Source organism: Hyperoodon ampullatus (assembly GCF_949752795.1).
Source record: "Hyperoodon ampullatus genome assembly, chromosome: 4".
NCBI classification, from domain to species: Eukaryota; Metazoa; Chordata; class Mammalia; order Artiodactyla; family Ziphiidae; genus Hyperoodon; species Hyperoodon ampullatus.
In genome coordinates, this window is record NC_136917.1 from 132,573,752 (window position 1) to 132,592,018 (window position 18,267).

An 18,267-nucleotide genomic window follows, 5' to 3' on the forward strand; every position below is an offset into this window, starting at 1 on the left:
CTTTTAGAGATGGCCTCCAGAGGTGAACAATGTTAATAAAATTATATTTGACAAGCTACTTTGATACTGGAGGATCAAGGAATAACCTGCCTGTAGCCGTGTGCAGGTTCCTCAGTATTTTATTTAATGAGAGTCATGGACACAAATCTTCAAATTCTTTTACATCACCTCTTCTCATGAAGTTGTTTGGTTTGAGTTTGTCTTCAACTTCTTTGTATGAGTGACTAAAGTAGATAGGCCAATTAGTTGAAGTTAGAAAACGGGTATGAAAAGAGGAGGCTATTTTTGGTAGCAGTGGATGTTGGGAAAGTGCGGCTATTAAAGCCAGAGAGCAAGGACTTCTGCTTCTGGGAAGATGGAGTAGAAATAGTACTTTTTGCTTTATTCCTTCTGCTAAATACAACTAAAACTCCTGGACATTGTATATAGCATAAACATAAGAACACTCTGGAAGGTGGAGAGAAAATGACAGACTAGCTAGGACCATGGAACCCAAGGAATGACACAGTGGTGAGTTTCCTGGGCTTCCTTTTTGCCTCATACTTCCCAGACTTGGAGCTGAAGAAGCTGACAACATAGGAATGCCAGTGGACAGAGGTCAAAAAAGCCCCCAACAAAAGCCATCTCTCTAGCCAAAGAACAAAAAAGGGACTGCATAACCAGACAGAAAACTTTTAGACAATATGAGTCTACTCCATCAAACTCTACCACCAAAAAAACAAAAAACAAAAAACTATGACCCCAACCCCACTCATTCCAGCAAAGACCAAGCGTGGAGCCTGGGCCTCCACCTTCACATGGTAATGAAGTCTCCATATCCCCACTGCTGAGGCAGTGTCAGAGGAATCCTTCTTGAGAATTAGGACTCTCACCACCATGCAGTAATGAAGAGTCTTCTCCCTTAGATGTCAATGAAGACTAAGTAGGGGACTTAGACTTCTAATCCCACCTGGCAATAATGAAGTGGCACCCCCCCCCCTTCACTTACCCTTTGGAGCAGTATCAGAGAAAACCAGCTAAAATAGAGGATTTAAGTAAGATTTAGGCAGCTTATAATTCAATACCCCAAATGTCCAAGTTTCGGTAGAAAATCACTTGACATACCAAGTATCAGTAAGACCTCAAACTGAATGGAAAAAGACAATCAATAGATGCCAACACTGAGATGACAGATGTTAGAATTATCTGGCAAAGATCTTCAAGTAGCCGTGAAAAAAATGCTTCAATGAGCAATTACAAATGTGCTCGAAACAAATGAAAAGATAGAAAGGCTCAGCAAAGAAATACAGATATAAAGAAGAACCAAATGGAAAATTTTTAAACTGAAAAATACAATAATTACAATTAAAAACTCTATGGCTAAGCTCAGCAGCAGAATGAGGAAGCAGAGCAAAGGATCAATGAACTTGAAAATAGAACAATAGAAATGAAACAAATCTGAACAACTGAAAGAAAACAGGGTTAAAAAATGAAGATGAAGACAAAGAAGAACCAGGAGAAGAAGGAAAAGGGGGAGGAGGAGAAGAAGAAGTGGCAGCCTCAAGGACCTATGGAACCATAACAAAGGATTTAGCATTGGTTTCTCTATCCTAGTATTTCTAGGAAGTCATTAATGATTTTTAACCAGTTGACCTGTCCCAAGAGGAGCTTGGGATTCCCTTATCATGACAATAAAATGTTTTGTAAATTGTGTGGGTGCTCCCTAATTTATCCATGGTAGTTTTTTGTTCGTTCGTTTTTTTTTTTTTTTTTTTTTTTTCCGGTACGCGGGCCTCTCACTGCCGCGGCCTCTCCCGTTGCGGAGCACAGGCCCCGGACGCGCAGGCTCCGGATGCGCAGGCTCAGCGGCCATGGCCCACGGGCCCAGCCGCTCCGCGGCATATGGGATCCTCCCGGACCGGGGCACGAACCCGCATCCCCTGCATTGGCAGGCGGACTCCCAACCACCGCGCCACCAGGGAGGCCCTGTTCGTTCGTTTTTTAAAGCAGAATTACTTGTACATCTGCCTTGGGGTTAGAAGTTGGGAATGCGAAGAGTCAAAGGTTAAACACCACTTGTGTGATAAATACAAGAGTCAGACTGATTGCGTTCAATCCTGGCTTGTACTAACTGATTATGAATGGAAACAAAGATACAGCATATCAAAATATGTGGCACATAGCTAAAGCAATGCTAAGAGCGAAATTTATGGCAATAAATACATTCATTAGAAAAGAGGAAAAGTATTGGTCATAATCTAAGTTCTCGCCTCAAGAACCTAGAAAAAGTAGAGTAAAATAAACCCAAAGCAAACAAAAGGAAAGAAGTAATAAAGAGAAGAATAGAAATCAATGAAATTGAAAACACAAAATAGAGAATATCAATGAAACAAGAAACTAATTCTTTGAAAAGATCAATAAAATTGACAAACCTCTAGCAATAATGACAAAAAGAAAATGTAAGAAGACACAAATTATCACTATCAGGAATGACCCTGCAGATAATAAGAAAATACAACAAGCCACTCTGCACACATAATTTGAGTATTTAGATGAAATGGATCAATTCCTCAAAAAAGATAAACTACCACAGTTCATCCAATAGGAAACATTATTTGAATAGTCCTATAACTATTCAGGAACTTAAATTCATAATTTAAAAATTCCCAGAAAAAGACATCATCAGGCCTAGATGATTCCACTGGAAACTTCTACAAACTTTTAAATAAAATTCATATCAACTCTGCATAATCTCTTCCAGAAAAGATAAGAGGAGGAAACTTTTCCTGGTTATGATTATGAAGCTAGTATTACTCTGATATCAAAATGTGACAAAGATGATGCAAAAAATAAACCTACAGACCAATATTCCACATGAATACGGATACAGACAGACATCCTTAGCAAAATATCAGCAAATAGAATTCAGTAATATATAAAATTAATTATATACCATGACCAAGTGTGGTTTGTTCTAGGAATATAAGTCTATTTCAATACTTGAAACTCAATCTATGTAATCCATCATATTAACCAGCTACAGAAGAAAAATCACATGATCATATCAATGGATGCAGAAAAAGCATTTGAGAAAACTTAGCACACATTCATGATTTAAAACTCTCAGAAAATAGGAATAGAGGGGAACTTCCTCAATTTGATAAAGGGTATCTCCAAAAAAACTCTAGAGCTAACATTTTACTTACTGGTGAAAGACTGAATGCTTTGCCCCGAAGATGGGCAACAAAGCAAAAATGCCCTCTGTCTCTCATATTCAGCATAGTACTTAGCCAGTGCAAAAAGGCAAGAAAAGGAAGTAAAAAATGAAAAGCATACATATTGAAAAAGAAAAATAAAACTGTTCGTTTTTTGCACAGCTTGATTGTCTACATAGAATATCCTAAGGAACTTACCAAAACTCCTGCAACTAGTGAATTGAGCAAGGTCACAGGACGCAAGATCAATACACAAAAATAAATTTATATCTATATATTAGAAATGAACACATGGACCCCAAAATTAAAGCCACAATACCAAGTAAAATCACTCAATAAAGAATATTTAGGTGTGAATAAAACAAAATACATACAAGACTTGTATACTGTAAACTATAAAATGCTGATGAAAGAAATCAAAGATCTAAATAAATGGAGAGACATACCATGTTCACGAATTAGAAGATTCAATATAGTAAACATGCAGTGCTCCCCAAATTCTTATACAGGTTTAATGCAGTTTCTTTCAGACTCCAGCAAGATTTTTTTTTGTGGATATAGACAAGACTATCTAAAATTTATATAGAAAGCAAAGAAACTAAGATAGTTGAAACAATTTTGAAAAAGAAGAATAAAGTGGAAGAGAATCAGTCTACCCAATTTCAAGACTCACTATATGGCTACAGAAATCAAGACTATGTCGTATGGGCTGACGGATAGACACATAGATCAATGGGAAAGAACAGAGAACTCAGACTCACACAAATATGCCCAACTGATACTTGACAAAGGTGCAAATGTAATTTAGTGGAAGAAAGCCTCTTCAACAAATGGTGCTGGAGCAATTCAACACCCATAAGCAAAAAATAAATAAATAAAGAGGAAAGGAGGGAAGGAGGGAGGGAGGGAAGAAGGAAGGAAGGGAGGGAGAGGGAGGGAGAGAGGGAGGGAGGAAGGGGGGAGGGAGGGAGGGAAATAAGGGAAAAGAGGGAGAGGGAAAGAGAGAAGAGAAGAAAGAGGAGGGGAGGGAGAGAGAAAAATTTTGCCACTGTTTAAGACAGAGCACTTCATTGCTGCTTTTACCCAGTACAGATACGCCTGGAAGAATATTAGAAGGGAGAAATTTGGAGAGAAACTGGGTTGCTGGCTGCAGTCTTTCAATAAGAACAGTAGTCCTGGAATTTATCCATTCTCAGGGATCACTGAGGTCATAGTTTGCAGTTCACCTGGAGAAGAATTATAACCGCTACATGAATCTCCAATCAAAAGACATCTAAACAAGTCTCAGCTGGGAAAGGGATATGTCTGACGTTGGTTTCTTCACCTGAAGGAGTGTGAAGCACCTACCTGGATTCTGCCTCACCAGCATGGCTTGTTCCAGCAGCCCTGCGAAGTTAATCAGAATGTGTAATTTCATCTCTGTTTTTATTCAGGAAGAAAACACACGAAAACCAAATGTGGCCTGTATTGATTCCAAAAACAGAAAAGTATTTCAGTAAAAGTGGCCCCTTTTAGCAAGAATTTGTACAACCCAAGGCTAGGCTACCATCACTGCCCTATATCACTTACCACCTCCAATAAATGTGTGCTGCACCTGTCTGCCTGGCTGGCATTGCTTTTCAAAGATACTTCCAGATTCTGCATTGTTCAAACCAAGTCAGGATAAACCTGCTTGTTATGTCCCAAATTATGCTGATTCCCAAGGTAGTAATAAGCAAATTTTATCATCGGCACAAAATGTTTTAATCAACCAATTACAGCAAAATTACAAAAGATTTAATAGGGTGTGAAAAATACATTATTTATATAAATATAGCAACAATCATCATCTCTCTTCAGCTCAACAGCTGAGTTTGTGTTGAGGGTAGTTCATCTGCAAAGAGCATAATAAAGGAACAGGCAAATAAAGTCTACTCATAAATTTCACAAGTCAAACTTTTTTTTTCATAACATGTTATATTTATTTTATTTTTTAAACATCTTTATTGGAGTATAATTGCTTTACAATGGTGTGTTACTTTCTGCTGTATAACAAAGTGAATCAGCTGTACATATACATATATCCCCATATCCCCTCCCTCTTCCATCTGCCTCCCACCCTCCCTATTCCACCCCTCTAGGTAGTCACAAAGCACCAAGCTGATCACCGTGTGCTATGCGGCTGCTTCCCACTAGCTATCTATTTTACATTTGGTAGTGTGTGTATGTCCATGCCACTGTCTCACTTCATCCCAGCTTACCCTTCCCCCTCCCCATGTCCTCACATCCATTCTCTACGTCTGTGTCTTTATTCCTGTCCTGCCCCTAGGTTCATCAGAACCCTTCTTTTTTTTAGTTTCCATATATATGTGTTAGCATATGGTATTTGTTTTTCTCTTTCTGACTTACTTTACTCTGTATGACAGACTCTAGGTCCATCCACCTCACTACAAATAACTCAATTTCATTTCTTTTCATAGCTGAGTAATATTCCATTGTATATATGTGCCACATCTTCTTTATCCATTCATCTGTCGATGGACACTTAGGTTGCTTCCATGACCTGGCTATTGTAAATAGTGCTGCAATGAACATTGTGGTACATGACTCTTTTTGAATTATGGTTTTCTCAGGGTATATGCCCAGTAGTGGGATTGCTGGGTCATATGATAGTTCTATTTTTAGTTTTTTAAGGAACCTCCATACTGTTCTCCATAGTGGCTGTATCAGTTTACATTCCCACCAACAGTGCAAGAGGGTTCCACACCCTCTCCAGCATTCATTGTTTCTAGATTTTTTGATGATGGCCATTCTGACCGGTGTGAGGTGATATCTCACTGTAGTTTTGATTTGCATTTCTCTAATGATTAATGTTGTTGAGCATTCTTTCATGTGTTTGTTAGCAATCTGTATATCTTCTTTGAAGAAAGGTCTATTTAGGTCTTCTGCCCATTTTTTGATTGGGTTTGTTTTGTTATTGAGTTGCATGAGCTGCTTGTAAATCTTGAAGATTAATCCTTTGTCAGTTGCTTCATTTGCAAATATTTTCTCCCATTCTGAGGGTTGTCTTTTCATCTTGTTTATGGTTTCCTTTGCTGTGCAAAATCTTTTAAGTCTCATTAGGTCCCATTTGTTTATTTTTGTTTTTATTTCCATTACTCTAGGAGTTGGGTCAAAAAGGATCTTGCTGTGATTTATGTCAAAGAGTGTTCTTCCTATGTTTTCCTCTAAGAGTTTGATAGTTTCTGGCCTTACATTTAGGTCTTTAATCCATTTTGAGTTTATTTTTGTGTATGGTGTTAAGAAGTGTTCTAATTTCATTCTTTTACATGTAGCTGTCCAGTTTTCCCAGCACCACTTATTGAAGAGGCTATCTTTTCTCCATTGTATATTCTTGCCTCTTTATCAAAGATAAGGTGACCATATGTTCATGGGTTTATCTCTGGACTTTCTATCCTGTTCCGCTGATCTATATTTCTGTTTTTGTGCCAGTACCATGCTGTCTTGATTACTGTAGCTTTGTAGTATTGTCAGAAGTCACAAGTCAAACATTCTTAAAAGCTGTTGAAATGTCTCGTTCTAGGATGCACACCCTTAATGCATGCGGTTTCTGGACGTCAAGTGGACACAGTGAAGCTGCTGTTGAAGATGGGAGCCAATATTAACATGCAGGACGCTTATGGCCGAACAAGTCTATGCCTGGCAACCTATCTGGTACCAACTGTGTCTGTGGTGGCTGTCAAAGAGTGGGGTGGACTAAATGTGTTGTTATGGGGCCCCACTTGCAGAAGAGTGTTCTTTGATTTGTGCAGCTGGCCAACAGAAATAGAACTTAAAAGTTTTGCTTTAATCATGTCCAACATGTATATAACGACTTAGAGTTGGTTTCATGGATTTAAGTCATTTTGGATCTTCCTAACAATCCTCTAAGTTAGAGGTGATATTGCCATGAGAGAAATATTCTTTTCCATCTTAATTGCATCAGAATTTCCCTTGGGGCATTTCTCAACACACTTGGTACTCCTTCTAAGAATGCCCTCTGTTAATACCCTCAGTGGGTGGTAACACTTGAAGCTGCAGTTATCCTCTTTGGGGTAGGATTAGTTGAGTAGAAGCTGAAGGATGAGCAAAGTAGAGAACAATGAGAACTGGGAAGAGTGTTGGGTAGGCAGTAGGGGAGAAATACCAGTCTCTTAAGGGACAACACCAAGCATAGGATTCAACCCACAATCAGTGCCTAACTTAAAAATTATATAGAGCCAGTCCTCAACACGAGATTTCAGTCTGGCATTTCCCAATATTAGCACAAGCTTGGTAAAGCCTTACTGAAAATCTTCAAACCTCTCTCCTCTCAAATCTTCCCTGTAATCCTTTTGGGAGACTCCAGGGCTATCTTGAGTCCACGTCAAACAAGTCCTCCTTGGTGCCACACAAAGGTCATCATTCTCCCTGCTCTCCAACGTGGCTCCTGCAAATCTTCATCATAACCACTGTTGCTGCCTATGCAGCTTCTTGCATTTGCTGTTGCTGCCCATTGGCAGTGGTAGATTCACCCACGGTGTCCTGAAGCTGCCCTGGACAAGTAGAACACTTCCCTTCCCCAAACACCACACCTTCCTGCTTGCAATAAAGCATTGCCCAATCCTCACAGAGATTTTCTTTAGACACTACTCTTTCATTTCTTATTTGCGTGCCCTCTTTCTCTAGGACTCACACATGAAACTGGGAAGAATTTTTCAAAGTGTTGGGGTGCTTGTTTCAAATGTGGGTTGACACTGTGGGAGCAGGACAGGGGTTATGGGTGGAGAGAGAAGTGCCTGCACGTTAAACAAATCTCCCCAACAATTTTTACGCCCATTCAAGTTTGAAACACACTGATCTGTGAGTACTAGGTGAAGTCCAGTGTCTCAGACAGACTTATGATGGCCTTCCCGGTCCTCCTCCCTTCTGACACATGCCCTAGTAACTGCTCTTGGTGTAGGGATTTTTGGTGTCTGAGATGAGGAAAAGAGAAAATTTGGATCAGGGGATGGAGGAAGGAAATAGAGATGATTTCTAAATTTAACTGCCACTAGCATACAGAATAGAGTGAAACCAAGCTACACTTCTTTCAAAATTCTAAAATTCAAAATTTCAAATTTCTTGGGCTAGGTAGCACTTAAGGGACTGGGAAGAAGTTCTCTAGATCACAGTGAACAGTGAGCCTAGCGAGGTGCCACCGTTGCATACAACTCTTTCTAGGAATGCATTCTAAGGAGCTGCATAGGGAAGTACGCTGGCATGAGAGCATGGGCATTACCCTCTTACTGTTGACCCCACCTCTGTCTGGCAGCCCAAAGCAGGGCCCCTCACTGGCTCTCCTGAGGATCCCTGGGAAGGTGAGAGTAGGTGGTATCTTAGTGATTACACAGCGAAGCCCACCACTCCCTCTGGCAATGTTTGAATTCAAGTATTAAAGAGGAACTAGGCAAAGGGAGCACTCAGAAACTGTCTCAGTCACAGCTTCAAGCTCAGCATACAGATAAACTTACCATAGACGTGTGATCCTAGGCAAATTTCTTCACCTCCTTACGCCTCTTTCCTCATTTGTAAAATGTAGTAAAAATAATACCCTATGTTTATCACTGTTGAAGGAGAACCACATGCAGAATCACCCAGAACATAGTAGGTCCAAAACATATTTGTTGGTTCTGATTAGTGACCATGGGTTTCAGATGTAGTCAATGGTTTTCTGATTTCTCTTCTGAAGAGAAAAAAGAAAACCACATACACACATAGTTCCAGGAAATGTTGCAAAATGATAAAAATGTTTCAAACCCTTCCCCATCAGAAGATTTGTTTTTCAAAACTGTAAAACTTTGGCCACTCAGAAAGTTGGCAACTCTGAAATTTGTCCAGCATGCCTTTCTTTTGGGTCTCCTGGCCATATTTTTCCCTTTTAATCAGAAAACTTGATGACGGGCATTAGGAACTAAAACCAGATTTAATACATTAGTAAACTTTGAAAATTATTTGCTTCTACTTAAGACAGATATTATTGGTCAGTTCTACAAAGCCATATTCAGTTTTAGAACCTATGAATTTTAATGTGCTTTTGTAGAAAGATTTTTTTTTTGCAGACTTTTCAGAACCAAAAGGTCTTTTCTGATGATTATCTTTTTTTCTCCTCCATCCATTTAGTAACATTTTTATTGCTTCCAGTTCTGCATGGGAAAATCTTCAGTAATCTTTCCCTTGTTACTGGGTAATCTTGAGGCTTAACTATACAGGAATGGAAGAAGGCAGGAAAAAATAGAGCTTTATTATATTATTCTTCATAATAATAACTTCAGTTACTCATAAGTTATTATTATACTCATATACTTCATATACTTATAAGTATACTTATATACTTCATTTACTTATAAGTTTACTTTTAATTAGGTGAGTAACCCAAATGATTCTGGATGAATGTAGGAGGTGTTCTTCTTGGCATGTGAACCAAACTCAGTTATCAGCAGGGGTGGGTCAGTTACTTAAAGTATTAACAAACAGAAAGGGAAGACTAGCCTGCAGTTATATTTTCCCTTTGAAATAGGAGGGACAGTGGAGAAATGACCCAGCTGTAAGTGCTAACCAAGGAGGCAGAAGCATCAGATGTGGCAATATCAGGTCTCAATCTGGTGAATTAGTAGACAACAGGGAGTTCAAAGGAAGTTTCTTGGGGCATTCATAGGGGGATAAAACACAACAATGGGGAGCCCTTAGAGGGTGCTGGTGATAGCCCCATATTCAGCATCAGAAAGATCAGTCAACAGGGTGGCAGGGTCCCAGCCATTGGAGTAGGGCTTAGTTTAGAATTCCAGGCATCAGGAAGGGGACTGACTAGAATAAGCAAGATATTATCTTTGTGGTTACGAGAAAAAGAACTTGGAAAAGAGGACAAAGGACCATTTATCAGATATAGATGAACTGAGGCATAGAGTGGAGGCTGGGACTCAAGAATGACGTAGGAGCCCAGTTTTGGAATTGGACAGTGACATCCAGGTCAGACCATTGACGAGCATGATTTGGAGCTAAGCCCATAGAATAAGGGTCTAGAGCTGATTAATCACCCCCATCACATGCCACATTTGGCTCTAGGAACTGGGTATAAAAGTGGAATGCCAGCAAATGGCCCTAGAAATGGGGAGGCAGACACAGAAGAGTCTAGGAATCAGTCTGCTTCTTACAGGGTAAAGGTCCCAGAAAACTCAGGAATCCACACCTCAAGACCTTCAGCCCTCTGTTGTCTAAATGGGAGTTATGGTCCTTAACCAACCACTTCAGGTCCAGTAGAACATGTTTTTAGCCAAACCAAAGAAGAAAGGGAAAGAAAACTGGAGAAAGTTTGTTGGACTGTGTTACTATGTTATGTGAGATTGTGTTATATAACGATGCTCTTGCTCTTCCAGGGTTGGCTGGAGGGCTGTGTGAGTCTACTAAGAAATGGTGCCAAGCACAATATCCCTGATAAAAATGGCCGTCTGCCACTGCACGCTGCCACTGCTGAGCCCGATGTGAGGTACGTAGCCAGGTTCACACGACGCTCAAGTTGGGAGGCACCCAACTTGGATTAGAAGGTCATCTAATCCAATCCATGTGGCAACTTAAAACAAAATCCATCCATTTTTTTGGTATTTGCAGCAGACAGGACCCCATCTCAGTGAATCGAAATATGCTGGAACAATCTCAACTCTAGTCTCAATCTCAATTTTACTTCGATAAAACCCTTTTCTCCTAGTCTCTGATTTAAGAAGAAATGCTGTTTGTCATCATCTGAATTTCTTATATTCATTCATTCAATTAATCAGTCAATTATTAACTCAGTAACTATTTATTGAGTGCTTATTATGGACCAACCACCGCTCTAGGCCCTAGAGCTCCCCAGTGAGCAAGACAGTGTCTCTGACCTCACAGAGCTTACTGTCTAGTGAAGGAGTTAAGTGGCACACTAGTAAACAAATAAATAGGATAATCTCAAATAGTGACGAGTGCTGTGATGGAAACCAAACAGGGTGAGGGAAGGTTAATGTATGAACCCAGAGTCATGCCAACATTTATGGGCTGGAAGGAGGCAAAGACCCAGCAAAGGAGACTGAAACAGGGGGACCAGTGGGTGAGAAGGCAAACCAGAAGTGTGTGCTGCTGGAGACCATGCAAAGAAAGCCCTCAAATAGTTGGATGATTGAGGTCACCTTTTTGTAAGACGATTGAGCAACAAAGGAAAGTGCTTCGCCCAGACCAAGTGTAGCTACCCCAGGCCTCTGTATCCAAGTGGCCTGGGTCCCCAGTCTTTCGAAAGCCCCTCCTGGCAGCTTGATGACAGCACACTTCCCACTGTGGAATCAGCAAGGTTCCGTTCCAGGCACTTCCTGAACCTCTGCTGACAGAGCAGGCCTCTGACAGGAACTTCACACTCCCCAGAGCTAGGCTGCAGGCCAGCAGCACGGTGGGTGCATTCTGCTGCCTCCTTCAGACCCTGTGTTCAGAAGTAAACTGAAGCCATGCGGGGGGTTGAGGAGACCAAGGCCCCTTCCAGGTTGAGAGGTAATAGGATTTCTTCATTTCAGTCTGTTTACACTAAAGTTAAAGGACTTGGGAAATTCCAAGACTATTCCCAACCAAGCCTTGCCTCTTATTATCATTGGATCATATCCAGGAATAATAGAAAACTAGGATTTACTCAAAGCCCAACAAAACAAGGAAGTTTAGAGAAGAAACAGCGAGCCCAGAGCTAACAATCAGTAGACATCATAAAAAGATGACTACCTTTTGATGCAAAAAGAGTGACTTTTCTAGACAACCCACAAAAATATTTAGTCACAAAATCATACTGTCCTCCCCAGAGTAATCTTTCGAAAATACATTTTAAACATACCTTTTAAGACTATTCTGCCCCAATTTACTCCACTCAGATGATTTTTACCTACCTCACTCAGAGTAGTCATTTCAAAATCTACCTGATTCTGGAAAATGAACACCTGCTTTAGTTATGGTAATCATAGCTGTTGTAACAAATAAAACCCAAAGCTTCAGCATTTTAACATAATAAAAGTTTAGTCCAATGTAGGTTTCCTGGATGGGGGCAGGGGGCCTCCCCTCCACAGGTAATTCAGGGATGCAAGCTTGTGGCTTCATCATCTCCTAGCATCACAGAATCCTTTTTGTTCGGCCTGCAGATAGGCTAAGAGGAGCTTAGATAAGCCTCACTTATTTCTTTAAAATCTCAGCCTGTAAATGACACAATTCACTTCTGCTCACATTCCATTAATAAGGATGAGTCATTTGGCCATAAAGAGCGATGGGGAATATAGTCCCTGACCAAGAATCCACCTCCTGGTGACCACTCCAATCCAAGAAAGGGGGGCAAGAATTTTGGTGAAAACCTGGCTCTGCCATTAAACCATTGCACCTGAGGGGTGAACTAAGCCTTGGCAGTCAAAATCACACTCAAGATCAATTTGGTCAATAGATTAGGCTCATCATCTGAAATCACTACAATAATATATTAAAAACTAATCTAAGTGTACTTCCTCTTTTGTGGACTTATTAGTCTATTTCTTATTATGCCCAGCAGTGCCCCTAGACTCTCTAGGATTTACATTACATCACTATAACTGAGATAACACAGAGCTGTGGCTTCCCCTTCTCGTGAAATTGTCCCAAATGACCCAGTCACCACCTTAGGAAGAGCTGAAACCAGAAAAATAAACATCCTCTGTGTGCTGATGATATAGTTTTATTGTCCTAAATGGACAGTTAGCTGATTCTGGAAGATAAAATCTGCTTTAGTTATGGTCATGCTAGCTGCTGTAACTAGTAAAACCCAAAGGTTAAGATTAAATATTCCAAAATCAAAATTATCATACCTGTTAAATGTTCTCCAAAAATGAATTGGGTTAAACCTTAGCAACTGTCGACTGAAAAAAAAAATGCACAACGTGAGAGTTGTGAGTTAAGTTTTATTTGGGGCAAAATGAGGATTTATAGCCCAGGAGAGAGCATTTCAGATAGCTCTGAGAAACTGCTGCAAAGGGGTAGGGGGGAAGGTCAGTATATATGTGATTTTAGTGAAGTGGGAGTACGTGCAGTCAAGCACGTTTTTGCAGAAGGTTCCTGCTGGTCACGAGGAGCAGACGTCACCATGAAAGATTTTAGTGCTTTTCTAGATATGAGGAGATGCAAGAATTGGGCTCATAAAATCTTCTCCTGAAAATATCTAACTATCTGAAGGCCAGTTCTGCCAGTTTTTCCCACAGCACAAAGTGCCTCATTCCTGATCTCCACCCTGAACTCCTTTCAGGGGGTGTTGAAGTCTCAGCAGCTTGTGATTTAATCCTTGTAGGGGTAGATGGTAAGTGCCAACCTTTAGTTTGACACAACCCATGTAGCAAATCAACTGGCTTTGTTACCTAGAGAACATTTCAAAACTAGCTTGACTGAAAGGATTCCTTATGGAATTACATTGCCTAAAATTAGATATTTTATCATTGTTTTACTGAGAAATTTTATGGCCGTGGCAGAGTTTGATAACATCTGCATTAAATCCTTCAAGCCGAAACTAACCGCACCAGAGAAGTTGGACTTCAGTTGCCCATTTGTTTGTGTGTCTGCATGAACTCAGAATCGTTTTCTGAGAAAAAAAAATCTTGGTCTGTCTTATGGGCACTTTCTAATCCTAAAATCATAACGCAGAAGGGAGTGACCTTCCATTAGGCCATGCATACCTGTTTGACTATTTAATTTTCCTAAGTGGATACAACTTTAGGCCAGCTTGTCTGACCATTAAAGCATATAGGTCTGTAGTTACAAAAAGGATGATGATGACAAACAGCACTGATTATTTATCATGTTCTGAGCAAAGTTCTTAGTGCTTTCCATGTACTATCTCATCTAATCTTTACCACACCTCTATGTGATAGGTTATATTTCTGTCCCCATTTTATAGACGAGAAAACTAAGGCATCAAGAAGAAAACTAATTGCCTACTGCATGTGTGAAGATAAGTAACCTGCCCAATGGGTCTGCTGTGCTCCTGGAGTCCACTGCTGTGGACCCTGTTGAATTTATTCTAATGGCCACATTTTATCATTAAGCCCTCAGTCTACACTGAGAGGCCTTATAAGAAACAGCCATACAAAACTCCTTATTGTCTGATTGTCAGGAAATTTTTTTTTTGTTACAGTGTCCAAAAAAATCTTTTCTGAAAAACCACAAGAAAAATTTCTACTAAAGGAGGAATTCCTGTGCTTCTCCTGATAAATTATTTTTTATTTTTACTATGTGGACACTGTGACTTATGATCATGTTTCTCTCTTTGCATATTTAGAAAACTCAAAGCCCAATTTGTGTCTCACCTCTGGCATAGACATAGGACCATAATTATGTGTTCTTTATCCTGCCCTCATTTTCTCTTTGCCTAGTTTTTTCGCTTGTGATCTTGTTTTACTATATGTATCTGAAAACCACCTAAAATCCTGTTTTGTTTTGTTTTGTTTTTTAATGTTGAGCCTTCTTTCAATTTATTTATTTATTTATTTATTTTTGGCTGGGTTGGGTCTTCGTTTCTGTGTGAGGGCTTTCTCTAGTTGTGGCAAGCAGGGGCCGCTCTTCATCGCGGTGCGCGGGCCTCTCACTGTCGTGGCCTCTCTTGTTGCGGAGCACAGGCTCCAAACGCACAGGCTCAGTAGTTGTGGCTCACGGGCCTAGTTGCTCCGCGGCATGTGGGATCCTCCCAGACCAGGGCTCGAACCCGTGTTCCCTGCATTAGCAGGCAGATTCTCAACCACTGCGCCACCAGGGAAGCCCTAAAATCCTGTTTTTGGATTGAGGTAAAGGGTGGCCAGGAGTGCCAGCTCAGGAGTCAGACTGACTGAGTAAGAATCTGGCTCCATATCTTACAGACCATATTATCTTGGGCAAGTTAACATGTCAAGGTTCAGCTAGCTTTCTTTTCTAGAAAGTAGGAATAGTACCGTACTTACCTCATTGGTAAGTAGGCAAAAGTAAATGAGAAAATATGTGGAAAGCACTGAACACTGTCAATTGTCCATGTTCAGTGAGTGTTAGTGGTGATGATGAGGGTGATGATATCGATGATGATGATGATGATGGAAGATAGAAATAAAGTACCGTAGATCAGCACTAAAGAATGAAACCCTGCTACGGCCACCCACCAGCTCTCCCCCTGGCCTTCTTCACCTTGGCACACACAGGTCCACAAAAAATATATCTGCACACACAGGTGCATGCCCACACAGTCCTGCACCCACTGACATGAGCACACATTTACTGCGAAGGTCATCAGGGTATGAACAGCGCTCCCATTTGTATTAACCTTGGGACATTGTAGAGCATTGCAAGATTCTAGAACCCAATGAACATTAGACTCAACCATTCGGTGTACATGCATCTATATTTTTCCTCTAATCATAAGCATAGGTACCAGCCACATTGTGGCCTTGTACTCAGGTATTCATACTCCTTTTAAAATCCACTAACTCCCATATTTCCAAACAGCACACTCCTTCCACTTGGTGCTTGCTGGAGACTATTTAGAGTGAAGTCTCAAACTGAAGCTGCTTATAAACAAGCCAAGGGGACACTTCAATTAGCCCTTTGCCTCCAGAGAAATTTTGGTTCTCTGATGGAAACAACTCACTAGCAAACCAACCAGTGGCAATATACAGCCTTAGCTAAGCTACATCTCTGTGGGAAATCTAAGCTGCTGCCGGGATGAAGGACCTATAATTAAGAACACGAAGGCAAGCTGGATGTACAAAAGCAAAGGAGCACAGGTTTCATCTCACGAGTCCCCTTCCTGCTTTGAATGCTCTGCTGCTCAGCAGGTCCGAGTTTTCTCCCTTTCAGCTCCCCATTGCTTTTCTTGCTTCCTTGGCTGGGACATTCAGAGGGCATCCATGTGAAAGAGGGGGCATGATCATTAAGACAAAGCTCCAAAGAGCACGCAGTTGTGTTTGTACAACACGGCGCATGCTAGAGTTGCAAGGCAAGCAGCGATTTCCTCTGAAAGCAGCCACAGGGCTCTCTGAAAGTCTTTTTTACGGTCTCCATGGTTACCAGCAGATTTTTTTTTGTTTTTTTTTTCCTGCCAGAGTGCCAGCAGCTCTGCCTCTTTTCATTGCCCTTGACTACAGCCAGAGGGAGGAAGGAAATCATTTCTTCGGGGTCCTGTTCTCTAGTTTCCAGGTGATGCATCCTAACCTGCAGTGGATGTTTCAGGCAGCTTCAGGGACAGGAGAGCAGATGACTGGCTTGGGGACCCTTTTTCCCAGCCATCCCTGGGCTGAGCCCCCTCCAGGACTGTGAGCCCAAGGGGCCAGCAAAACAGAGAAGCTCAAGGAGACAACCCTCCCCCCTTTCCTGGATACATCTAGCTGAGCTCTCTCTGGCCTACCAATCACCTAACGGCAATCACGAGACCCCAGAATATAAAGGGTGGGAGCCTTTTAAGAAATTAAGCATTATATAGAATTTATTATAGTATGTAAAGTCCATGTTAAGTGCTTTATATGCTTTGACCCATTTAAAGTTACAACAAATCTTTAAGAAGTAGGGTTGTTGTTATGTTTATTTTACAGATAAGAAAATGTAGGCACTGAGAGTTTTATAACTTGTCCAAGGTCTGGCTGATTGGTGAGGGAGCAGGACTTCTCATAGAGGCAGTCTGGCTCTGGCCTCCGTGCTCTTATCACTCACCACTCTGCCTGTCTGGGAAAGCTCCTGCTGGGGACCTGTGCCTGCTGTCCTGGCAGCTGGGATGAGGTGAGCCTTATGCTGTGGCCTGGAGATCTGAGAGCAGAGTTTTAGCTGGTGCTAATAGGAAATTGGGCTGGGGGGTTATGGAAGAAATACTCCAGGGTCACCTTAGCACAAAACAGGAGCTCTGAGAAAACAAAACTAAGAGGTCTGCAAGTCCGCTGTTAATTAAGACAGATGTGGGACAAGTCTCTTGCAGATTACCTCTGAACCACGGAACAGTATAGAAGCACAAGGCTGGAAAGCAGACACCTGGTTTCTAGATCAGGCTGGACAACCAAGGCAACGTGTGATGGCCTTGGCAAGCAGTGTAGTGCAGCAGGTCATTTGCTTTCATAAAATAAGAGAAAGAGAGAGAATACTCATCTGTAAATTAGTACCAGCTTTAAAGATCGATGAGTCTCAGTGACTCAGGAATCAAATGGAGGCAAGCAATATAGATTGGCATATATCACTCAGGGCCGTGACAGGGAAGACATGAAATAGTAAAAGAGATGACTAAGAAAGTTTAATGAAAGACTATTTGAAATTAACCGGCAAGAGATGGTGACAATCTGCCACACCCACTCCCCTCCAAAAGCAGGAAAATGTTCCTCCCCTAGGCCACGAGAAGTGAGGAAGGAAGCTGTTACTGGAAGCCTGCTGAGAGCTGGGCGGTAATTGTCATTGTAGTGTAGGAGAGGGGCCACCTGGCAGGAGCCAAGGCCTTTAGTAGAGGAAAAAAATCATTGTCAGAAAGGGAAGTGGCTTCTCTCCTTCCTCCTGCTGGTTCTCCCACTGACCAAACCCAGTGGGAGGTCAGAGGGCAAGGGACCTGGATGATGAATTATTGGAGGTCAGCCTCAGAGTAGGACACTGCAGGGCAGAGACTGGATCTGAGAGACAAACAGAGGACTAACCAGCACAGGGCTCACCCTGTGACCCTTGGAGGCTCACCCAGGATGTGAGAAGAGGTCTTGATCTCCCCACCCCCATTCTCATCTGGTTAGAGCCAACTTCCCCCAGTGTGATCACGCTGCTCTGGAGGAGCCCCAGAAGATCCTGTCCGACTACAGCTGATCTCAGTCTGCTCAGGGTTAGCCGAAGGTAACCGGATTGGACCACCACTGACCTCTGCTCACTCTCCCTCCCCCAGCACTTGGGACCACATGTGCCCTAGAGATTAGACAATGGCTATTAATGGGGGGGGGGGGGGAGAGAGAAAGGAAAGGGAAGGGAAGGGAAGAGTAGAGGGCAGGGTAGGGGAGGAGAGGAGAGAGAAGGAAAGAGAGAAAGAAGAAAGATAGTCACCCGT

At 41.6% G+C, this 18,267-nt stretch overlaps 1 protein-coding gene across 1 annotated transcript in view; it reads left to right on the forward strand.

Annotated features, from left to right (window-relative positions):
• The window catches only part of ANKRD55 (ankyrin repeat domain 55), a gene marked incomplete at both ends in the record, with an annotated part of 95,525 nt that overhangs the window by 31,668 nt on the left and 45,590 nt on the right, over window positions 1–18,267 (forward strand). The window contains 2 exons of the mRNA XM_079702255.1: window positions 6,757–6,887; window positions 10,607–10,716. Of these exons, the coding sequence (XP_079558381.1) occupies window positions 6,757–6,887; window positions 10,607–10,716 (241 nt within the window). The remainder of the gene's footprint in view (window positions 1–6,756; window positions 6,888–10,606; window positions 10,717–18,267) is intronic.